Source organism: Megalops cyprinoides, chromosome 14, assembly GCF_013368585.1.
Source record: "Megalops cyprinoides isolate fMegCyp1 chromosome 14, fMegCyp1.pri, whole genome shotgun sequence".
NCBI lineage: Eukaryota > Metazoa > Chordata > Actinopteri > Elopiformes > Megalopidae > Megalops > Megalops cyprinoides.
Window position 1 is genome coordinate 30,710,987 of NC_050596.1, and position 19,472 is coordinate 30,730,458.

At 46.9% G+C, this 19,472-nt stretch overlaps 1 protein-coding gene across 5 annotated transcripts in view; it reads left to right on the top strand.

The window, feature by feature from the left end:
* Window positions 1–19,472, top strand: part of LOC118789489 (zinc finger protein 385B-like) — an 87,530-nt gene that overhangs the window by 65,554 nt on the left and 2,504 nt on the right. For 4 of the 5 annotated variants that reach the window (XM_036545934.1, XM_036545935.1, XM_036545936.1 and 1 more), the window contains 3 exons: window positions 5,535–5,645; window positions 15,679–15,832; window positions 18,292–18,603. In XM_036545934.1, coding sequence (XP_036401827.1) covers window positions 5,535–5,645; window positions 15,679–15,832; window positions 18,292–18,603 — 577 coding nt within the window. Of the gene's footprint in view, window positions 1–4,454; window positions 4,562–5,534; window positions 5,646–15,678; window positions 15,833–18,291; window positions 18,604–19,472 lie in introns of those variants that run through there. The other variant, XM_036545938.1, reaches the window with a different exon arrangement.

A 19,472-nucleotide genomic window follows, 5' to 3' on the forward strand; every position in this document is an offset into this window, starting at 1 on the left:
GGCAGGACCTAATGTGGCAGCAGAGGCAGGAGTTCTCGCTTCACAGAGACAATGCAAAAACATAAGGGCTTCCTGGACTCATGCCTCAGTCCCTGGCTCATTCCTGATCTTACATTTACATTTTCCTTTCTTCTCGCCACTCACGTTCACCCAAAGAAACTTACAAAGCCATTATAGCAAGCAAACTCAAGTGCCGATAACAAGGGGTAACCATAGGCAACAAACAGAGTGATATAATTATATAACAGTATGTATGTATGATCTTATATCCCCAAGTGGAAAAACGGCTAATGAGGGACACTTTCAATGGTTACATGAGCAATGCTGTAATATCAAACTCAGCCAAAAGAAAAGGCCGTATGAGATAAGAAAAGCACTGAAACTGATGATTTAATTTAAACATTATTAAAATAAATAACTAAAAAGAGAATCTGATATATTGGAGTTGGAAACAATGAATCTGTAGCGTCATAGATCCCTTTTAGAAAGAGGAAAGATTTGCACATATTTCACCAGTGAAAGGGATAATGTCTCAGCCAACAATACAGGAAAATCAACTGTGTTTCGCAATAAAAAAAATACTTCCAAAATATGCCCCTTCCACAAACGCTAATAATCCTCCTCAGACTGACTGTTATTGAGAAAGAAGAAAACCTAACAGACTAATGGGACTAACAAAGAAATGTATGAACACCTTTACACATCTGAAATAAACAGACTGCAGCTATTATATAAAGCGCTTTTTGGGGTAACATGAACTGAGACAAATATTTCCAAAACAGAATTGCAGAAACAGAAACAGAAAAAAAAAAAAAAACAAATTTAGAGATGAGATACCATCAGCAGAGAAATTAAGTTATACCGCACAGCTTTCCCACAGACTGTAGGGTCTGATGAATTTAGTGCTTACTTTTCTTGTCATTTACCATTGGCAATTGTGGGAAACAATAGCATAAATGCATGAAAGTTTACTATGACACGAAGCATGACAGAAACTCAGATGCCATTGTTTATAAATGGGGGGGGGGAGTGCATACCAACCACAAGCCAGCCAAGACTCCCCTGTTACTGACCTGGCCCAGCATTGCCATGGTGTTACCGGCCAGGGCACAGCGGAAGAGGGTGGAGGAATGTTGTGCGTTTGTGAAGGGCTGCAGTGTAATATCTCCCAATGAGTTATCTGTTACAGCGGTAATGTCTCCTTCAGTTAATGTCAGGGCCTGGGGAAATGTATCAGGTTCAGAAAGCGTAATGAGAAGAATTAAAACTAAGCAAGTGCCAGTAACCTCAGAGCCCGAAACATGACCCGTGTAGATGTGTATGCGACGCACCAGGAGCTGGGAATGCTCTCTTGCCTTGGAAGGTGTGCTTGTCAGTCTGCCATCCGTGCCAGCTTGCCTGAGTGAGACATCAGGTCCGGCAGCCGTGTGCGGCAGCCGCGTACTTACGCTCTCTCTGTGGGCTGCGTCTGAATTCATGTTTCACCGTTCTGCTGCTGACAACATCCACCATCTCCTGTCATTTTCTGGAGGCCTGAGCAAAATCAGTACCATCTTGAAGCCTTCAGAACGAGAGCAAAGGAAGCTCCATCACACCTCCATCCCTTGCTGTTCCTCCTGAACACCCAGCCTGCAAAATGGTACATTTCCAGTGTGACATCCCAGAAATGGCTGTGCAGTTGGTCTAACAGGTCTGTACAGACACTCAGCTGTTGCTTGGGTATATGATATAAAGTCTTAGACTGTCACAATCTGTGACTTCCTGGTTGATAGTCCTGGCATGCGTGGTAGCTAATACAATAATAAATCAAGCTATTTGAAATTAGGAATGTGTAACACTACATTTCCAGTTGGCATTTACCCTACATAGCTAGGCAGTGGGGCAAGTTAGAAAACATTAGCTTGTTGTTTTATGAGGTAATTTCAGCTTTGATGTTAGCTGGCTAGCTGCTATAGCTAATGGAATTTTTTTCCACATGTTGCAAGTTTTAGCTTAGCTGCCCTAAATTTAGCTGTTGTGTGAGTTTATGTACAGTGGAATATAAACAGCTGTCTAGCAAGCAACAGTACCACAGTAAGCTACATTTTATGTCTAGGAAAAATTGTAACAGGACAGATTTTCATAGTGCAATAACGAGCCCCTAACTAGCTCAATTCTGTGTCCTTCCTCTCACATTTCTAACAGGCAGCTGCCAGTTGGCCTGTTGTGCTCTTTTACTGAATTTTACATGTATTTATTTAGCAGATGTTCTCATCCATCTCTTGCTGCTTTGGGCTTACTTTGGTAAACTTACAGTAAGGCTGAATCCTTCCATGAATGGCTTCCACACAGTTTCCTTTTTTCGTGCTGAACATGGCGCAGGCCTCCTTCGCTGGCAGCACAGTGCTGAAGTTAATGCCCTCAGAGGTACTCTGCCTGTAATGTAAACCGGTAGGATTTGCAACATCTTGGTATTCTGTGGGTGTCCTACCTGCTGGCTCACTGACACTGCAAGGTTAAGCCTGCTTTCGCTGTGTGCGTTTAATGTCCTCTATCTCGCACGACGTCTTTGTCCTCGGTTCTGACAGGCTGAGAATGCCACCCGTCTTTGGCTCCTCACGCTGTTCTCTGCTTTCCTTTTTCACTTTCCACCTTTTGTCACTCTTAATGTTTGGAATTTCCAGCTGTGCATTAATCTCGCCTCAACACCAGCAAAGCCCTGCAACCTTGCAGGACGGGGAGCGAATGCAATCCTCAGATAAACTCGCATGCCTAACTGCGACTCTCCGTCCCAGTGCATGTCCTGCAGGTGTATCTCCCTGACATTAACTGAGCCACTCATCAGCGCCTGCTGAGTCATAGGGTGTCGTGGGCGAAGCAACGAGGAGCCCCTGGCCGATGTACCCAACCCTACGGCAGCAGAGCTAAGCCCATTGTGTCCACGGGCATTGTCTGTGAGCATCTCTTGATCTCGGATCTCGGCCATAGGGTGTAGGAGGAAACACTTTCACTGACCAAGTCGCTCAGAGCCCATAGAATGCACCCCTGCATTCAATCAGCATGTCCTTATCTTTGACTAACATGTTAATGCAAGTTAGGCAAGTTCAGCCATTACCAAAAATCCAAGAGAAAAATATGTTATGTGTAAAACAAAAGTGTTTCTTTTTAAATAAAGGTTTATTGACTCCAGGAGTCATTCCCTTAAAATGTCTGGCCCCCAATAAACCAAAAAATCTTTCTGTAGTTTTCACATTGTCTGGTTTTCTGTTTCACAGACTACATTCGGTTCTCTGTTGATGCTCTTATTTGCTTCCTCATTCTGTGCATTTGTTAATTGTCATTGTTGAATCCCAGACCAAGCCGAAGTAGCAGTGATTCAGGAGAATGTTTATTTACAGGGAAGGATTTTCAATTACACTAGTACAATGGAGTGAGGGGAGTGTAGGGACAGGAATGCCACGAGTGTGTAATTGCAAGCCATGGGCTCGTGACAAGGAAGCCTCACCAAGCTGCACTTGCTTATCAATGAAATTTAATTAACTGTGCCGGAGTCAAAGATCACGCAAGCCTTTAAATATAATAAATGCACATCTGTACAAAGCCCCCCAGACGAACAAGCAGACCGGAAGCTACAGCCACAAGGAGGAGCACAGCCCTGAACTGCTGCTTTGTCATTTTGCTTTGAAGGAACGGTTCGGTTCCTTAAGAGGCGCAAACGTGCGATGTGCCTTAATTAAGATTACCGCACCGTGCAGCACAGCAAATGGCAGCACAAGGACAGGTGCCAGCCGAGGCCTTCCTCTGTGATTTCCGCTAATTAGATTTCATTTCGAGTGTCCGTCCCCCCTGCTAGCCCGAATACGGTTAGCGGGCGCTCAGCGGAGTTTCACAATGAAGTGGAGTACTGCACTGGTGCCCTCAAAAGGCCATCTGTCGGCTTTTTTGTGAGTCTTCTGTGCTGTCACATAATCAAGCTGAGTGTCTAAAGAGCAGTTGCTTCGGGGCGTAAAAATTCACCTGATGAAATGCTGGCGGTTATCCTTAAAGGCTTATTAGTTAAAGGGAGGCCAGGCGCTGCCCCCAACCCAACCCCCCCCCCCCCCCCCTCCAGGTAATCCATCCAGCCCGTGAGTAATAAGGTATAAATTCTTAATGGATCTGGGCTCTTGATTCTTGCCGTGACCAAACAACACCCTGGCGCTCTCCTGTTTTACGAAAGCTCATCAGCCATGCAGGGCTAATCAGGAGCTGGGGCCTCCGGAGACCGGGCGGGCGGGCAGGCAGCGCGCGTGTGTGTATGTGTGTGCGTGTGTGTGTGTGCGTGTGTGTGTGTGCGTGTGACAGAGAGAGAGAGAGAGAGAGAGAGAGGGAGGCAGGGCTGGAGCGAGCGCTGTTGCTCTGCTCAGATCTCTCCCGCACTCCCCACCGAAGTGCACACGAATCGCTCTCTCTCCCTCTCTCTCTCTCTCTCTCTCTCTCTCTCTCTCTCTCTCTCTCTCTCTCTCTCCGCAAGACGTCTCTTCCACGCCGGTTCCCCCCCCACTAAGGCTCGGCTGAGGTGGAGGTCCTTCCTGTGCTCCAGGTACCCTCCATCATTTTGGTCATGCTGAGGAAAGAGTCGGTTGCTGTTTTTCCATCCGCGGGGTTTCACAGCATTTTGGGTGCGTTAGGCGTGCGGAGGCTGGGTGCATCTGAACTGGCAGCGAGTTGCGGCACATGTTGCGTTCACAGCGGGGGGTCCGTCGTGAAGTCCCGCTGCATCAAAAAATGCGCCGCTGCTTTCGTACCTTTTAGGATCATGAAAACCTTGATCCTCCAGCATTAATGCCTCCTGGTCCTTCACCGCGGCACATTTCACTGAATATTTATATTTTTCTTTTAAATGTGGTGTCAGTGTCTGTTGGCTGTCTCTCAGGACTGGGTTGCAAAAGGAATGTTAGACGCTCTGCTTTCGGAGAACTGAGGGTACGTCCTTTCCCTTTGTCCTGCTTGTTGTTCGTGTGACTCGTGGTCGCTGAGCAGGCAGGATAGACATTTCAAGGTGAGGTTGTAGAGGGAGACGTGCGAAAGTGTTAATCAGTGCTGTTCAGTGCATGTTGATTTGAAGCACATACACATACACATACACATGCACGCACACACACACACACACACACACGTGCTTGCATGCGCACACACGTGGCTCCACACAGACAGCGAGTGCAGATTTGGTTTTTTTTTTCCAGTTTAAAGATAAACCCTGCAGATAAACCCCTGCATTTGAAACCGATCACAGCATTGGATTCCATCTGTCCCACAAAGTGTTTCCTCAGTCTCCTGTCTTTGCTTCTCAGTATTTTTCTTTAGCTTTCTAAGCAATGGAAATGTCCACTGCTCTATCCCTGGTGCGAGCTGAAATTTGTCCGGTTTTTAACGCCCGCCTGTCCCCTGTGTCCCTCCTCCAGGTGTGCAGTGTCTGCAGTGCACCTGTGTGGGATGCGCATACCTGCAGCCAGCAGAGTGAGACACATCACCTGCCCGGGTCTAAGGCTGTTCCTCTGCCGCCTGTCTTTCAGATGGACCCCGTGCAGAAAGCCGTGATCAACCACACTTTCGGAGTCTCCATCCCTCCGAAGAAGAAGCAAGTCATTTCCTGCAACATCTGTCAGCTGCGCTTCAATTCAGATGTGAGTACAGGGTACCGATGCAGTGTGAGTGTGTGTGTGTGTGTATGTGTGTGTGTATACATGTGTGCATGTTTCTGTGCATATGTGTGTACATGCATACATTTACATTTACATTTAGTCATTTATCAGATAATCTCATCCAGAACAGTAGGAGTAGAACAAGCATCTAATACAGTTACAGGAACAATGGAACTGTCAGCCTGTCTGTGTGTGTGTGTGTGTGTGTGTGTGTGTGTGTGTGTGTGTGTGTGTCTGTGTGTGTCTGTGTGAGAGTGTGTATATATAAATCCATATGAAACATCCTCCTTGCTCTGAATCCGCGGCATTAAGGAGAGATTAAGATTATGGTGAATTAGTGATCTTAGGCACGTGTTCGGCAGCCGTGTCTGAAGCAGAGCCCTGTAAAGCCTCTCACTCCGGCGCATGTGTTCGGCTCTTTTCACAAGGGACAGGCTGAAATAAGACAGAGAACAGCCACCCCGGTTACGGCAGCGCTCCCCTCCGATCGCTCCCAGCGCGGGAAGCACAGCGAGGCCCAAACGCGTTCATCGAGCGTTCCGCCTCGACCCGCCTCACGTGGGCGATCGCCTCCGTGTTTTAGGGCAGGGGAATATTTCTGGGTCCGTCTGCTGCCGCGCTCGCGCTGTTTTGATTATTACCGCCGTCGCGCTTCCTAATGCTTTAAACGTGTCAGAGTTCGCAGACGGTTTTGAGTTGTCATGGTTACTCTTCCCCCTGTTTCACGCACCAGCTTCGGTTGTGAGCCCTGTCACTCCCACCGTTGGAGATGCCAGCCCCCGTGAGGACGCTAACGCTCGCGGATTGCGCTAACGCTTGCGGATGGCGCTGCGCTTGATTAATCTTTTAAATGAAGTACAACTAAGGAGAAACACCATAGGGAAGCTTAACCGGGGACAGCAGCTGCCACAGAACCCGGAGGAATCCTTCGTCCTCCTTTGTTTTTTGGGGGAGGGCAGAAGTAACAGCAACAGCCCCATGGCTTTGCTAAATCGCACACAGACGTGAAAGAACACTGTAACCAGCACTCAGCGTTATTCAGAAATGAAGCCATGTTCCCTGCTTTGTTTTGTCACTTTTGAGTGAAGGTTTACTTTTTTATTTGTATGTCCGCGGTGACTTACAGAGCTTGAACATTACGTATTGTCCATTTTTGCAGCTAGATGTGCATTAATATGCATTAATATCATAATTACTGTGAAACATTTCAGCCATGGTAGTCACTGTGGCTTGTTTCTTTTCTGTATCCAGTTTCAGTGGCCGTTTATTTTTCCGTTTTACATGCTGGCAGTTTATTATCTGGGTGCATCACTTTTTTGTTGTTGTGTGTGAGATTTTTTGAATTTTTTTTTTTGAGAAACACACATGTATATTTTAATCACATCTGTAGACCCACCAGCTGCCAGGAAAATCAGGAGCGAAGGAATCAGGGAGTGGAGGGTTGAGGCCAGTTTATTGTGGTTTACTGTTTTGTGCTCTATGGAAAAAACTGTAATCAAGTGCAGGGTTTTCTTGTTGTTCTGTTTTTTCTTGGCATCGATTAAGTCGTCCAATTTAAGAAGGATGCAGAATGTGGCAGCGCGCCCATCCGGGAGGAACGCTCCTACTGTAAGCAACGTTTGAGGGATGGTTTCGTTCTGCACGCGCAGGCCGGGGGTCAGGGACGTTCTGTCTGCTGTTCACGGCTCGATCAGAACCGCTCCAGTTGTACCGGTACTTGCTATTAAGTGTAACCGAGCACCATCGCCAGGGCTGGCCTCTTTCAGCTGATTACAGTTCAGTCTGACTCAAACACGTATTGCGCATTTCAAGACATTCGAACAGCATCGTGTGGAACCATGTCTGGTCAGAAGTTAGAAGCACTATAATCTTACAAGACGCTCATCATCGTTTGGAGAGGCGGGCCGATGGAGCGGCGGCGTCACCGCTGACTCTCCCCTGCTTTGCGTAGCGGGGTTTGAAAATTGAATTTCGGAGAAACGGCGCCGGAAAGGAGGCAGCTGTAAAAGACGTGGTTGCGGCAGCCACTATTCATCACAGGCACCGAACCACAAGAGCGCAAAGCGGCAGAGCAGATGCCACGCTAATGTAAAAGATTCATCACTTTCACGGGACTGCGGAGCAGTGCTTTTAAAGATAGCTCCCCACTGCATCGGAAACGTTTAGGGGTGAAGCGTACAGAGGGATTTTTCTCATGAGCACGGGTATGCTCTTGATGGTGATGCTTCACTCGGAGGGTCAGTCTCGCTGATGGTCCTTCCCAGCATCCTCTCTGCTCGCCGCCCCTCACTCTCACTAAGCCTAAAGCGTGCTTAAGTGGAAGTGACTCTGTTGTTTGTGTGCCGGGAGGCATCAGCCTCCAAGTCTCATGCCGGGACAATTCATTTAAGTTCACCTTCATCCCTTATGAGGGTAGGTGATTTTATCTGTGTGTAAGAGGAGAAGCCCTGAGACGAGAGTGAAGCAACAAAGGGGACTATGACAGAAGATCACATAAAAAATACGTAAAGAGAACAACCTCTGTCTTTCGGTGAAATTTTATTAAATCAAAGTGTAGCCTCAGCTCTCAGAGTGGATTCCAAGGTGTTGTTTTTGTATGTTCTGGGGTCTTCAAAACAAAAGGTGCTTAAAGCTGGCACATGAAACACATGAAAAATGTGAAAATTCAGCAACGTCTGTCTCATGGTGAGAATTTAATGAGCCAACATGTGGCCCAGTGCTTTCCGAGAGCAACCTCTGTCTCAGGGCTATTCGGGTAGCAGCAGGGGGTCCAAAGCATCCCATCATCGGCTTCCTCTGGACCCTTTGATCTTTGAGAAATTAAAAATGCTGTGATTAATATGCATAAAAAAGTTGTGAACTATGGACCTTGAATATAATGTTTTTTTTCTGTGTATTCATTGCAGTGGAAGCAAGACAACACATGATCACATCTTTATTATTTAACAGTAAAGAGTGACAACACTAGAAGCTATGTGCAAAAAGATTGGAAGGCCTCAGAACATGTACTAGTAGTTAGTTTGGTATACTGGAGATGGGAAATATTTGGAAGGATTTTTAAAATCCAGCCTCATGAATAAGTAGTTGAAGAATTTTAATAAGTCAAATGTGGCCCACAGCTTTGTAGCATATGGAAATAAGCATTTGTTTAGGATGTTCTGCAGTCTTTACATTAAGTACCTTATCAAATGCTGTAGCCTGCCTACACAATTAAAACCACATTAAAATCTCACCACAGGGAACGTTTTTTATGTTTATGTAACAAAAAAAAATGGATGAACATGACAAAAGGGAAGTTGTACCTTCCAATGCAGTGTCTAAATTACACCAACATTTTTACAGTGTTACAGCCATTTACCGAGGGAGGCGAAGCATTCAGAAGTGGAGGAGTGATGAATCTATTATGTGGCGCTCTACGGGGAAACCTTAAAACAAGGAGATGCACTGCAGTTGTGTGACGGATTTTATCCACAGGTGCTGTCTTTATGCAGACCTGTGAGGTCTCCTCTATTAGGAGTCTGTTAGCTCTATTAAAGCATGGCCGTCTCCCATGTCTAATGCCTGAAAGAAAAGGAGAACATAAGCATTGTAATTTGATCCCGCTCCTCTCAGAGCGCTATAATTCCTCTTTGTTCCGCGGTGTTAGGGCTCGGCAGAGGAGCCTAGCGTCGGGGCCTTCAGCGCCTCCTCGCCGAGACTCTTAATGGAGTTTCGAGTAGCCGAGCGATTTTTCACCGCTTTCAACCCCCAACGTGGGGGCTTCTAATCAGGGTCCCAGCTGGCAGCTGTTGAGCACAACGCCCGGGGTGTTATTGGTGAAACTATATCAGAGTCAAAACACACTTAACCGACAACTGATCGACCTGCGAGAAAGCCTTGTATTAATCAAATATTCAGTTGTATTTGGACACCCCACCCTCCCCCTCCTCCTCCCAGCCCACCTCCATGCAGGGTGGTATGTTCTTAATGTAATTGCCCTTTACCTAAATAGGCAGTTTTCCATTACATTGTGTGTGTGGCTTAGTGGAGCTATTCACATTGCTTAAAGTATGTGCACATCATACATTTATACATCTGGATATTTACTGAGGCAATTTGGTTTAAATACCTTGCCTGAGGGCACAACTGTAGCCCCCACCGGGAAACTGAACTGGACCAGCTGCCTGGAGTAGTAATGAAGCTCTGATGAAGCAATGGTTTATCCTGCATGCTGGAACAACCATCACCGGCACCCGCTCCATTGACTCTCTCGGGGCACTGCAGAATGGGTGTGAGAAAGACTCCCTGTGGCACGGCCCATTGGCTCTCCAGCTCCCAACAGCATGTTGATCTATGCATGCGGATTACAGCACATTATCCGCACAAAGGCCGTTTCTGCCTGCGCATCCTATGGAGGGACCCCGGGCAGAGTGTCGCCCACCTCAGACTCGCAGATTAAAGCTTCTTCGCGCAGCTGAGAAGTGCATATTCCAAGTGTCAGACGTGGTGGGCCAACCTGACGTGATGAGATCCGTACATGTGTTGCGCGGTGCAAAATCTTTCCAGCGATGTGCCAAAGGGTGTAATGTTGTGTAAATAGTTGTTGTTGGTCTATTATCGCTGCGACTGGAAAACAAATACCTACAATGCTACACCAAACCATAATACTTTGGAGGGTATTAAAAACTCCTGTGGGTATTAAAAACTCCACTGTGATACAGATAAGGGGATTACGTTCGATGTGAAACTGCCGTGCTGTTGCTACATGAACACAAAGGCATAAAATCTGTGCAATAAAGCATGATACTAGTTAGGGTGGAAGGCAGCATCAGTGCATGAGTATTAAGCGTTGTAGCTGGACGGGAGCACCAGCTGGGTCTGCGAGAAAGCACAGCACACGCAGAAGAGGGTGACGTGTTTCTCGCTGGTGCGAAAGATCTCACGACACAGCTCATTTCACTCGACGCGCACCTCATGTCCAAGCGCAGGTGGCCGGAACGCACCATGGCAACCTCCGAGAGCCTCCAATAACACTTTCAACAGCCTCGGATTTAGCAGCCACTCATTATGGCTTTATTAGTACTGTTTCCAGAGGTATTTTATGTGTGCTCCATAAAATAAACATGCCCCCATTTTGGATGGCGAGCGTCCTTTTAATTGAGTAATTATGCTGTTGGCAAAGCCACTGGAGAATGGTAGGCCCTTTAAGTGCTTTTGGTTTTAATACAAATGTACGCTGAGCGTTTTTTATGTTATTTTCCCATAGCTGCATTAGCAGTCCAGGCCTTGTTTGAAGATTACATTTTTGCAGAAATGTTCCAGTTAAACACTAATTATCCTGAGACATCTTGGCACTCCTGTCGGCGTGGGCTTTCGTGGTCTAATGTTACCCTGTTGATTCTTAGCACAATGCCAGGCCATTCACCTGGGCCCGGCTGCCTCTTCAGCTCTGGAGTGATTTGTAGAATAGCCAGCAGCAGCAGCACAGGGAAGCTGTCCTGCATACCTGTGTTTGTGGGTGTTTAATGACCCTGCTTAGCTCGTGCTTTAGCACCCTACTTTTCCTGACAATTGCAACCCCAAAAATTACAGTGAAAATAGGGGCTTCTGTTTGACACTGCTTATATGTATGCATGTGTGTGTGTGTGTGTGTTCGTGTCTCTGTGTCTGGGCTTACATGTAATTCACATTCACATTTAGTCATTTAGCAGATGTTCTTATCCAGAGAAGTAGGAGTACAGCGTGCATCCAATACAATTACAGGAAGGATGGAACATACTGAATGAGTGTGTGTGTGTGTGTGTGTGTGCGTGTGTGTGTGTGTGTGTGAGTGTGTGCGCACGCTTACAGTGTAATGTGGGGCATTATCTGTGTACCATGGGGAACGGCATGGCACCAATGTGTCACATACACTTTTTGCAATGCTATGAAATGTTACATTTAGCCACCACAGGGGACTTGCGGGGAAAGCAGATACTGCCATTGAACCACTCCAAGCTGCCCAGTCAAGCCATTTAAATCTTAGCACTCAAATTCTCAGGCCAAGAGTGCTTTGAAGAAGCCGCTTTGAAGATTAGAAGAAAGAAAAATGGAAGAGCTCAATGGTCATTGCAGCTTGGTGCGATTTCTTCTCTCTGAATGGAGCACATTTCCTCATACAGAAAATGCTGATGACAGGGAAGAAAAACAGGATCAAAGGAAGGAAACTGGGTTTTCCCTGCCAGCCGTGTCACCTGCTGGCGGATGTTACCTGATCTGAAGGTGGCCTTCCTGTCTGAAATAACAGGAGTCGAGGCTACGGCCCTCCCTCCAATCCCGCTAAAAGCCCCAAAACCTTTCTGCCAAATTAAGACTAGATGTCAGATATGGAAGACCACATACAATCTGCCTGCTTCATTAAAACTTTATCATCTACCTGCACGTAAGGTATAATTAAGGTGCAATGGCGACGGGTTTTTAATGGCTTTGTAACACGGTTTTTATTCAGAATCACATGGGGATATGCCGTTGCAGCGGTACAAGCATAGTCTGCCAGCAGGGCAGTTTGCCTCTTAAATGTGACAGAATTGTCAGAGCGGTGTTAGGGCGTAGAAATGTAACAAGATAAGATGGGCTGGACAGCAGTGATGTCATCTTTCTGTGTTAAGGTTTCCGGACTGCCATTCGCCATAACGAGGCATGATTAATTCAGAAGTGCCCATTTCCTCAGCAATAAGCGTCCAGTCGGTCATCTCTGGGAAATTTATTTGATGAGGGTTGGACCCTAATGGGCGAATAGATTAAACTTACTTGTCTTTGAGCCACGGAGATAAGAAAAAAGGCAGGAGAAAGAAACGCTCGAGAAACAGTTGAAACGCCTCATGAAAAATGCAGGTCCTCCTTCCACCCGACGCGTAACCCACAGAACTCTATTTCGGTCTGTTCTGGCTTGCAGAATACATACAGCATCTATATTTAAAGAGCTGGATTTGAATCACGCCATTGCTGGGCAGACGCATGAAATGTTTGCCGTATTTGTTCTGGCCTGATCAGCACTGCAGAGATTACAGGGGCCTGCTCCAGAGGCAGGGAAAGGAAAGGGACACTAGGCTGTCTTTAAAAAAAGGAGGGTTTTATAATGCTGATTGGTTTGGACTTGGGTCAGTCATGCCCCAGAACTCAAGCCCTAACAAAAAATGTTCAAAGGGAATGAGAGTCTAGTAGCCGTGACAGCTGGAGAGAGTGCTCAGAACATTAATCCCACCTAATTGGCTGATTCATCCTCGGCGTGGCGGCGGCCGGCCGTGGCGGTGGGGGCGTCGGGACGTCCGGGACGTCCCAGAAATCACTGCAGGGTTCCTTCAGCCACACGCAACACTGCACGATGGCGCGGAGGCGGTCCTGCCGTCACGTCACCAAAACAGAGACAGAAGGAGAGAGAGGAAGGCTGGAGATGAGTCTCAGCCCCACAGACCCAGCCATTACATTACAGTATCGTCATTAAGCAGACGCTCTCATACAGAGCACCTTAAAAAGGTTACAATTTTATTCATTCATACATTTATACAGCTGGATATTTAATTATGGGATTCAACCAGCAACTTTTCGGTTACGAGCCCTGCACCTTACCACTATGCCACACACATTGTTATCACTTAGCAGACGGTCTTATCCAGAGCAACTTACATTGGTAACAATTTTATCCATTTATCCAGCTGGATATTTAATTTTGGGTGAAGTACCTTGCCCAAGAGTACAGCAGCAGTGCCCCAGTGGGGATCTGAACCCGCTGTCTTTCGGTTATGAGTCCTGCGCCTTACCGCTATGCCACACTGCTGCCCAGTGTACCCTTAGCTGCCATTCAGAGTGCTTCTGCGTTGCAGGGGAGTGCGTGTGATGGGTTTCTCTTGAGGACCAGAGAGGCTGTGAGAGAATGCACTCGCCTGGGAAAAGCGGGGATGGCGTGCATGTGTGCCTCACTTTGGCAGGTGTCTTCCGCAGTAGGTTGAGCTTTGAAAGGGGGAAATGAGAGGCAGTCGCAGGGTAATGCTGATACCGCAGGCTGCTGTCCCTGTTTGGAAAATAGCAACAGAAAGGCTGGCTGGCTCTCAGCACCAGCACTACGCAAGACTTTCTCTCGCATCTCCTGTGATCCTAGCAAATTCTCCCTCACAAATCTTTTCTCCTTGAAACATGTATAAAGTTTGTGCATTGATCATGCAACCTAGTGCCGTGAAGTTGAATCTAAAGTATTACACTACGTATGCAGTGTAATATGGATGATCATCTAAAAATGACAAAAACATCTGTTCTTGTTACTTGTCTTACAAGGAGAATGATAATGTTTGAAGAGCCGGTGTACCTCTATTCCTGTCCTTCAGAGAATTTAATCAGGTCTTACAGCAGCTATATTTGCAAGCACACTGCTCTTACAGTGAGTATGAACAGTAGGAACGGTGCTTGTATGTGTGAGGAGGTCAAGTCATGTCTTTGTCGCCCGAATGCGTTGCCTGCTAGAGACTGATCGTTCAAGGGCCTGGTTTAAGATTCAAGCCAGCAACCTCCTGCTCTGTGTTTTATTGGCTCTGCGTATTTTTGCCTCTGCTGCTTACTGTCCACATACACCTGGCCTAGTAAACAGCAGCAACTCTCTCGTAGTGCTGATAGATCCTCGTCCTAAGCCACAGTCTTCTGCATGACTCTGCAAAGGGTAACTGTTGTGCTGAACTGTGTTTACCTGTAGCACCTGTAACACCTGTGCTCTTACTTTTCACTTTGTGCCATTACATTAGCCGCATGCTTTATACACAACCTTCTTTTGTTTCAATAAAAAAAAGAAATATGATGATATTAACTGTAGGAGTTAATACAGTATATTTCTTTCAATAAAGGCACTTTTGCAGACTGTTCCGAATCAATTGGCTGTTGATACTTGAAATCACTCATCTATTTTTACATACAAAACACACTAAAACCCTGCCTTGTTGTACATCCCTGTGGCCCTGCAGTGTTATTTGAGTGGTTATGAGTGTGGTCAATTGGCGAGTTATGTAAGGTTTGTGCATTCATTTAATACTGAGTATGCTTTACACTGCTACACCTGAGAGGTGGCAGTGTTTAATCTTGCCATTGTGTCAAAGTCGGGAGGATTTGTACATTGCTGGTCCCTTTCCCTCCAAGCTCAGATTCAAACACCATGACCAGTGGGAAAGGTGCTTAACAATTGTGTAGAATGTCACTGCAGATATTTTACTAAGAGTCGAACTTTAAAATTTTAGCTAGCTGCAAGAATCCTCTCATCCAATAGTGAGCAAGAGAATATAATTTTCAGAAATCATTGGACAATTACAGAAATCATTTGACATCATCTTGATAAGAGATCATTTTAAATGACTGGACCATGAATGGAATTCACTCCGGTAATTAATAGCTATTTGTTTGACCTCAAACTATATTCTTAGCTGCGTGCTTTCTTCACACTAAGACCAAAATCTCTGAAATATGCTGCCGGAGAAAGTGAGAAAATATATCACACTAATATTAGAAGGAAAACGTATTTCCCACTGCTCTTGGACTTACTGGCTTTGATCTCATGAAAACTTGAGAGTAAGACAGCAAGCCCTAATCCAACATAAGCATACTTAAAAATATGCTGCAGTCATTTTCTTAATATAGAGAGCTAAATCAGTTTTCAGACTAAGCATACTATTAGTCACCAATTCCACACTCACACAGATACATTTTTTTCTGTTTATTTAATCATATTCTAATTCAAAGCTCAGATGTTCTTTTTCCACTTAGCTGATTAAATGTTTTCCAACTCTGACCCCCCCCCCCCCCCCCCCCCCCCCTCAGCAAATCAAACACTTTCAAAAAAGATAGTCCTTGAAGTAGGTCTTTCTTCACTTCCTCTGGGAGAGTGCCTAATATTGAAAGCCGCGCACGCGTGTGAGTGTGTGTGCGTGTATGTGTGTGTTTTTGTGTACTGTGGCCCATGATGTGAGCCTTAGTGTGTGAAATGAGCCTGATTGCATGGTTCATTTGTTCTCCTTTGTAGAGCCAAGCCGAGGCACACTACAAAGGCAGCAGACACGCCAAGAAGCTGAAAGCGCAGGAGACGAAAAATAAGCAGAAAAGCGCTCCTACCAAGGACAGCGCAAAGCCAGTCAGCGCCTCCACCGCGGTCACTGCCTGCAGCTCTGACCAAACAGGTTAATGCCTCCTTTTTGCTCTTGTTGACTGGGTTTCCCATGTGCCGGGTGACTGCGCATGGTCTTTCACATTGCTTTCTTTTCTGTTCCTTCCATTGCTTTGCCACCAGCTTGTGAGTGTGTGTTTGTGTGTGTGTGTATTTGCGTGCGTATCGGTGCACGTGTGCGTGAGTGTGTCACTTCAGTTATAGGAGCAAGTGATGTTCCACCACCACCAGCAGAGTTTCTCTGGATGGACCCAGGTTGACAATTACGAGTTTGGAGTTCAGGAATTATTTGAAACTCAGTCTCAGTGCTGATTCTTTAAGTGTTTTCTTGCGGAAAGGTAGGTATTTGAACACTGAGTCCCTGTCAAGACGCCTGCCTTTCTTCACACATCAGATGGGGATGGTAGGCTTGATAACGGCTGTGGCCATAATCGGATCACTTCTTGCGGAATTCAGCCTTTTGTGTCACAGACCTTGCTGGTAAATTGTGCTCACAGTGAGGTGTACAAGGGCCTGTTTCCTCAGTGGCTGCTTGCAGCAATAGATGTAGAGGAGGTCTGTAGGGATGGAAGTGGCTGGTGCTCAGCTGTAAGGTTAGGTAGGAAGGCATGTGGGGCTGGTGAATGAGTGTGGTGCACACTTCTTCACTAATCGTACATCTGATAACCGATAAAAAAAGCGTTCTCTCAGATCTCAGACAACTCCTGCCGCAGCCCAATATTTACAGATTGGAAAAGGTTTGGTTCACTAAACCGAAGAGTTGAAATAAGCGAATCTCAGCTAGAATTTGTTTACAATCTACTTTTAGAAGATGCATGTCCATTTTGAAAAGCTTTTTATCGTGTTCAATGTAAAAAGCCTCTTGGATTTGATATCATTGGTGTGTTTGCTTTGGTTGAGAAAAGAAGGTGCCTCCGGACATCGCAAGCTTTATGAACTGTATCAGAGTGCTTTTCCCTCTAATACAGCGGCTGTGATTTTTTTTTTTGTTGCACATGATAAAAGTATGACATTTCATACCCCTTAAATGGAGACTTGCTCTCCGCTTTATAAATCTAAAAAGCCCCGAGTGGCGGGGGTAGCGGGGATCGGGACCCTGCAAATTGGTTTCCTTACCCCTCTCATGTTCAATAACTCCTTTCAGATTCGAGAGTGTGTCAGCACGCAGCAGCTTTGGCGGGAACATGTCCTCGTTATTATGCAGTGCCTTCTCACAGATACGGCAGAGATGAGTTTTAGCCGCGGCGCTCGGCTGGAGACTGCGGGGCCCCCGACTGCAGAGCTGCTGCAGTGAGCTGAGTGTAAGCCTGTGCCTCTGTCTGGAGGTCTCTAATTGCTCCTCCGCAATCCGGGCGGAGGAGGATGGAGTCGGATCTCTCTCGCTTTGAGGAACCTGGAGAGCCGCATCATTAAGCGGCCGGCTCCGGCAGCCCGCCCGACGCGGCGCTCTTAAAAAAAAAAAAAAAAAGAAAAAAACAGCGAGCGAGATTATCCATACAAATGCAGCCAGTTCTGTGTGATTACATTTCACTACATCTGCTTAGCACATACTCTTTTCCAGGGTTGACTTTACAAAGCTTACGTGATATCCATTCACATAGCTTACATGACATCCAAAGGATGAATATTTACTGAGGCAATCCAGGTTCAGTAAGTTTACCTGAAGCTTCACTAGCAGTGACCCACATGGGAATGGAACCAGCAGCCTTTGGGTTGCAAGCTCAATGCTTCTGACCAGAGCATCACGCTGCTTCCCTCCCTGTTGTGATGGTGTAGCTCTTCCTTATACTGTATGCTGATGGGAATCAGTGTAAGCGGAGGGAACAGTAAAGAAGTGAGCTGTGAAGAGTGACAACTCCTCCTATGCATCAGTTCTGTTAAAGAAAGCCAGCTGGAGGCAAGTGCTAAAAGTTCACAAATGGTAACCTATCCTTCACACAGAATAGATTTTTTTTTCCCGGTATTTGTCTTGCTTGCTGCTCTGCTCTGACTTATATTTGCTGACCGAATGGACCAAAGTCAAAAACACGGTGTTCAAGGCCGTCCCCTCATTAGAGAGTGGGGATATGAGCAGAACAGACACTGATGTTGCTTTGCTCCGCTTCCCGGCGAGGCCACTGATGCCCCGTGGTGTCAGTGGGCGTAGTTCAGTGGAGGGGAGAGCGCATCGCTGTGAGTGTGGAGGCCAGGCCGCCTCCCTGGAGAGGGATCATGAACTGCGGATGACACTGATAAAGAGCAGCAGTGCCGGCCCCGCTGAGGTCGGCCGGAGCAGGGGGGACCTGGGGGGACCTGGGGGGACCTGGGGGGGGGGGGTGTTCGAGGAGGCAGCCCCATGGTCACTGTGACACACCGCCTGTAGGAAGCAATGACAGCAGCGTGCATGTCTCCCAATCGCTCTTTCATTTCAAGTCAGATTCGGAAGCCCCTTCCTCGCATTAACTGTCAGATTGTATCTCTCTCCTCTTCCAGACAAAAGCGGGACGTCTCCGAACCAGCTCACAGCCCCCGCCCCCCCCAAGGTGTTTGTCCCCGTGGCTGTGGCGGTGGTTCCCAGCCTCTGCAAGGCCCCGACGGAGCCCCTGGCCGCCAGCCCCCCCAGCGAGGCCGGGGTGCAGGGCCGGGCCCTGAAGAACGGCCTGAAACCTGCCCCCGCTCCCGCGCCGGCCCCAGAGCCACCCGCAGACACTGAGTCAGAGGAGGAGAAGGCCAAGAAGCTGCTCTACTGCTCCCTATGCAAAGTGGCTGTCAACTCGCTGTCACAGCTGGAGGCCCACAACACAGGTGTGCTGACCTCGCAATGCCCTGAGTGTGGTGGCGTGTGTGACCTCACAGTGCTGTGAATGTAGTGACGCGAGTGACCTCACAATGGTGTGGGTGTGGTGGTGTGTGTGATCTCATGATGCTGAGAATGTGACAATGCGTGTGACCTCGCAAAGGCTGTGTGATGACATGTGACCTCACAGTGCTGGAGGTGTGATAATGTGTCTGATTCTCAATATGCTGCTGGTAGGGTGAGGTGCTTTACCATAGAGCTTTACCACAAATATTCTGTATTATGCCCAGATACCCAGCCCCTGCTTTCCTTCAGTCATCCTTCTAGGTGGTATGGGCTGGAAGCAGGAGGTATGGGTACTGTCTGTGTTTCCGGGATATCTGTAGATGTTCTCTTTTAGACCCTTTCAAGAAAGCTCACAATGTGCCCGCGAATCAATACTTACAGCCTCAACATCAACATCAACATCAACATCGCAGAGACAGAGCCTTCAATGTCTAGCACACAGAGCTGACTGCCTGATGCATAGAAAATCTCTGACTTCACCATGCAGTCCTTGGGGCTTTGCCAGCTCTGTTAACATACAATGTCTTCTCATTAGGCCTGCTTTCAGGCTGGGCCAGCATATTTACAATTGTAGGTATTGCTTTATATTCATGCTGTAATAAATAATTGCATTGCCTTACCTGATTTGTGCGTCAGCCGATGTATGTATGTATTATGGGTTGGCGTGGGTTGATTACTTTTACTTTATATATTTATTTGTGACACTGTGGTGTTTATGTTCTGTGTGTTTATGTACTGTATGTACTGCTTTATGTGTTCATGGCCTTGGGTTTGAATTGGCTGAATGCAGGCATGAGGGTAAAGCCTTTCA